This window comes from Lathyrus oleraceus, chromosome 4 (assembly GCF_024323335.1).
Source record: "Lathyrus oleraceus cultivar Zhongwan6 chromosome 4, CAAS_Psat_ZW6_1.0, whole genome shotgun sequence".
NCBI lineage: Eukaryota > Viridiplantae > Streptophyta > Magnoliopsida > Fabales > Fabaceae > Lathyrus > Lathyrus oleraceus.
Window position 1 is genome coordinate 197,303,327 of NC_066582.1, and position 5,181 is coordinate 197,308,507.

The window sequence follows — 5,181 nt, forward strand, 5'->3', positions numbered from 1 at the left end:
CATAGGTTATTATTGATATGGCGTCTGTAAAGGTTATTATTGATAGTGTTTTGCATGCGAATAACGTAGCGGTAAGGGGTCTTGCCGATGTGACATGCTATTGGCGACCTAGTTAGCGGACAATATGTACTCTTAAATTCATTTTTGTACTCCATCTTGGAAAACATTAATCTTGCTGGAAAAACAGAAATAAGGTTATAAGCAGCATTACAACCTAATATCCTAAATACACTATGTGACGTAGAGCAATTACACGTCTATTTATAAATGAAAAAACAATATGCATGCATATTGTAACAAGGTTTGTGCAAAACATGATTATCTTGGTGTTTTTCAAAATTCAAACTCACCCTAAACTAAAAATGTAAAGAATCATCTGGGTTATTTTTACACTTTGTTTAGATAAGAAAATAAAGTAAAAGAAAATAAATATTAAAGAATGAAAGTGAATGGAAAGAGAACAAAATGTCTAGTTGTTTTTTAGAAGTGAAAATGAATAAAAGTAAGAGGAAAGAAAGATGTATAAATATACAATGAAAAATAGTCATAATTAATTAATCTAAACCGTCCAATCAGCGATGATGCGATCGATCACGTGCGAGACCTTTACCCTCTCCTGAGGATCACGTGCCAGAATCGAAAGAGCATCAAACTCTGCATTTCTAAACCTACCGTGAACTCGCAGCTTCTTCCCAAAACCCTAAACCCCTAATTCCAACCTCAATCTCTCCATGGCAACTTTCACATTCAAACCCGCAACCAACGTTTTTCACAGTCACCACAACAATCTCACATTCTTCTCCAATAACCCCACTTTGAAGAGAAATCTCCGCATTTCTCAGAATAAGATTTTGCGTTTGGTCCCTAAAGTCTCAATGTCAGCCTCACCGGTTCAGACTTTTCTCCAAAAATCCGCGCCTTCCACTCAGAACACTGCACTTCCAATAATGGTAAGTATCCTTCAATTTCGATTCTACACTTATGTATCTGTTTAAACGCATAATTCATGATTTAACACAACGTCGTTGATAGCGGTTAGTGGAAAATACGATAGATGTGAAGCACTGATTGTTGATTTTTGTTTATTCTGGTTAGGTTAATTCATGTACTGGAAGAATGGGAAAAGCTGTCATTAGTGCAGCAGAAGCTGCTGGACTGAATGTTGTGCCGGTGTCGTTCGGGGTTGAAGAGGAATCAGGACGGACTTTTGAGGTCGGTGGAAGGGAGTTTCTTGTGAATGGACCTTCTGATAGAGAGGGTTTTCTTGAATCTGTTCTCGATAAATATCCAAATTTGATTGTTGTGGACTACACTGTACCCAATGCAGTCAATGGTAGGTATCACTATTTTGAAGCATGTTCTCTTATCATTGTAGAGAAGTATCTATAACTTAATATTCATTTACTTTTATCATGTTTTAGTATAAATTATGAAATCTAAGTAGTGTTACCAAATAGAGGATATACATGGCGGTTTTTGAGCTCACCACAATGGTAAATATTGGCCGATATTGCCGGTTTTTTCAGCTATAGCGACGCTGCAAATCGACCGGTATGGCGGGATTTTGGCTCTCCGCCATGGACCGCCATCTGCCATCGGCAACACTGATCTCACATGTGGCAGAGCTTATGATATAGTGTAATTTTAAAAGCTCATTTGTATACTAAGATTGTGATATGAGTTTGAGAAACTTACACGGCATGTGTAGGATTCCATAGAAAGAAATATGTATGAAAATCCGCGGTTGGATTAAACCATAGATAAAATTGTTGCTCTTTGTTACCTTTGCCTTTGGTATACACAGCGGTATGAACTATGTAAGGATCACCACTTAAATTTCCCAAGAATTCAAAGTCTAATGCATCCCAAGATAAGCCTTCTGAACGTAGCTGCAATGCATGATACAAAAGTTCAATATTAGACATTAGGCATGCTTTAAAATAATACTACAGTATTGTTTTAGATTGAGCATGGATTAAACTCACATAATAAGCGGTGACTGTGCCAGCTGAAATCCCAAGTACAAGTTTGATTTGCATGTCAATCTTACCATAAAGATATTGATTATTGGATTGAAAGCCAGAGCCAGAGGTTTCTAGAGACAAAGTAAGAAGCTAACCGTTGTTCAGAATCTTACTTCTTCCATCTCCCCAAGTGATACGAATATCTTGGTATAAGTTTTCAGCAAAAGCTACCATAACAGGTGTACATATTAAAAAAGTGAGTACATGATTAACAGCCATTGGACAGTATTTATGTGAGACAGAAGAGAGTTGTTTTGTGTGAGAAGTGATGAAACAGAAAAATCATGTGCTCTAATTTATAGTAAACTATAAGGCTTATGGTTTGTGGGAATGGAGTGGAATTGGACAGCTGGACAGCAATCGGTTTCATATGCATATAATGCTAATTAATCATAGTCAGTTAAGTGGTCCATTGCATGGTGCTTTTTAGGGTAGCCACTATTAAACTGAACTAGTGTTTGTAGTATTATCCCGACAAACTGAATCAGTTAAGTGATCCATTACTTGGTGCTTTTTAGGGTATCCACTGTTAAACCGAACTAGTGTTTGTAGTATTATCCTAACAAACCGAATAAGTTAAGTGGTCCATTACGCGGTGCTTTTTAGGGTAGCCACTATTATGTGCTGGACTGAATGTTGTGCTGGTGTGTCGTTTGGGGTTGAAGAGGAATCAGGACGGACTTTTGAGGTCAGTGGAAGGGAGTTTCTTGTGAACGGTCCTTCTGAAAGAGAGGGTTTTCTTGATATTAGATTGACAATTGCAATGCAAATAGTTATAACTATTATAAAAAAACAACAAAAATAATTGTATTTTGATGCCAAAGAATATACGGGTTGTACTTGGCCATTTTATTGATCAGTGCAAGACACGTTTTTGAACTTTCAAAAATAGAATTGTGTTTGAACTTTTGATGTTATAAAATTTACGATTAGGAGTATTTTATGAAAATTTTAATGGTGTTGGTGCTATATATTAATTCATTCTAATTTGCAGGCAATGCAGAGTTATACAGTAAGGTCGGAGTACCCTTTGTGATGGGAACCACCGGTGGAGATAGGGATTTGTTGCATAAGACAGTTGAAGATGCAAAGAATTATGCTGTCATATCCCCGCAAATGGGAAAGCAGGTAAATCATAATTCTGAAAACCTTGATCAATTTTCTGTTTATCATGTCTTTTACACTCATGTAGTCCTTATGTTGCTATACTCTTTCCCCTAGGTTGTTGCTTTTCTTGCAGCTATGGAAATTATGGCAGAGCAATTCCCTGGAGCCTTTTCGGGGTATTCCTTACAGGTATCTCTTACCTTTTGCTGTATTTACACTTTGGGACATTTTTATCTGCCATAAGTCATAACTCATAACATTCCTACTGAAACTAAAAGACAGATTGTCAGATTGTTCAAACACAATGACTTTTCTTTCTTTGCTAGAAACTTGAATTGAGTTCTAGGCCAGCATGGTTGTCAAAGTCAAGTTAACTCGCATCATTCAATACCGAAATTAATTTAGCTCGCATATAAAGTTGTGTGTAAACTTGAGTACTCTGGCATAACCTCATGTAGAGTTGCAATGAGTTGTGAGTTTTAGGATAATTGATTGAGCCTAAAATGTATCTGGTCTGCATACACTTGGTTAATTTTATTGGTCACTTGCATAATCTTGATATTTTGTTGTTCTGGTTTGCTTTATCCTGGTCTGGTCTGCAACCTCGTGTTTAAGTAGATTGGTTGATTAAATTGCCTATTACTTACATAGTATTGGCATATCTTGTTTTAGAGAGTACAGTCCCGTGGATTGTGATTGGTAAGATAAATTGCATTTATATTTAAAGTATTACCTTACTTATTACAGAAGCAAATCTTGCTGTATAAATTCTTTGTTAAACTCTCATGTTGGTAAAAGTAACATTAGGTTTCATGATTTCTTCAATTATTTTGGTTCTCATCCTTTAATAAAGCTTCTGTTCAATGCAATATTAAAATCTGATGCATTCTTCTAAGATTGTAGGTATTAGAGTCTCATCAAGCAAACAAAGTTGACGCATCTGGAACTGCCAAGGCTGTGATATCTTGCTTTGATAAACTGGGGGCGTCTTTCAATATGGATCAGGTGCGTTAGATCACATTGCACGGTTCATTTTGGTACAACATAGTTTCCCATTCTTGACTGTCAGGAAATTCCTCAAATTGATTTTCATTTTTGTCTATATTAAAATAACCACAAATTCTTACTGGAGTTTCCCCCTTCTTTCCATGAATTTTGTTAGATACAATTGATCAGGGACCCTAAGCTACAGGTTGAAATGGTAGGAGTTCCAGAGGAGTATTTGTCGGGTCATGCCTTTCATATGTATCATTTGACATCACCAGACGAAACGTAAGAATTAACAATTTTCATTTTCTTCTCTGATTCTATGTTTTGACACACTTCTTTTCGCTAACTAATTTTTCTTTATTGTGTATTGTTTCTTCATCAAATTGTTGCAGAGTTTCGTTTGAATTTCAACATAATGTTTGTGGTAGATCAATATACGCCGAAGGCACTGTTGATGCTGTACTATTTCTTGCTAAGAAGGTGCTTAAAATTTTAGACAATTTGCTCTATTTCCACCGGTGGTGTATAACAATTTATCTCTTACTAAAATTATATTTGATGTATGCAGATTGAAGCAAAGGATCCTAAGAGAATATACAATATGATTGATGTCTTGCGAGAGGGTCATATGCGATAAAGAAAATGACTATGCAGTATGATGCAAGATGTAGAAATTTTGGATTCTAATAAAGCAATTTTCATCTTGTGTCCAATTTTCTTGTCTAAATTATTTGAGAAAAAGCTTAGTTTGTGCTATTGTGAATCATCAATCAATAACTGAGTATTTTTTTTATGAATTTCAGTTTCTCGCCAATTTTATAATTTAGCAACCTCACAAGCAATTTGGTTTATCTATCACATGATATAAGACCAATATGAAGGCGGCTAGTTAAGAATTTCATTTATTTTAAACTAGGAATTTTTTACTAAAATAACTCAATTTTTCAAAAAAAGATTCTAAAATAATTCTGATTTCAAAAAAATTCTTAAACTATCACATTTTTAGGATGAGGCGTTAATCCAATTGGCATCTCTTTTTAAAATTAGAGATGAGATGCAA

The 5,181-nt window shown here is 35.4% G+C and overlaps 1 protein-coding gene across 1 annotated transcript; it reads left to right on the plus strand.

Moving 5' to 3' along the window:
* Positions 1-556: 556 nt before the first annotated feature.
* Positions 557-4,918, plus strand: LOC127074499 (4-hydroxy-tetrahydrodipicolinate reductase 2, chloroplastic). The gene is made up of 8 exons (XM_051015832.1): positions 557-950; positions 1,096-1,333; positions 3,019-3,152; positions 3,246-3,320; positions 4,035-4,136; positions 4,294-4,403; positions 4,514-4,601; positions 4,690-4,918. The coding sequence occupies exons 1-8, from the start codon at positions 732-734 to the stop codon at positions 4,756-4,758; spliced, it is 1,035 nt and encodes a 344-aa protein (XP_050871789.1). The 5' UTR covers positions 557-731; the 3' UTR covers positions 4,759-4,918.
* Positions 4,919-5,181: the final 263 nt, after the last annotated feature.

Coding starts and splice junctions, on each gene's coding strand:
- LOC127074499 (XM_051015832.1), top strand. CDS start 732: ATGGCAACTTTCACATTCAAACCCGCAACCAACGTTTTTCACAGTCAC. Junction 1,334..3,018: donor TGTACCCAATGCAGTCAATG/GTAGGTATCACT, acceptor TCTAATTTGCAG/GCAATGCAGAGTTATACAGT. Junction 3,321..4,034: donor TTTCGGGGTATTCCTTACAG/GTATCTCTTACC, acceptor CTAAGATTGTAG/GTATTAGAGTCTCATCAAGC.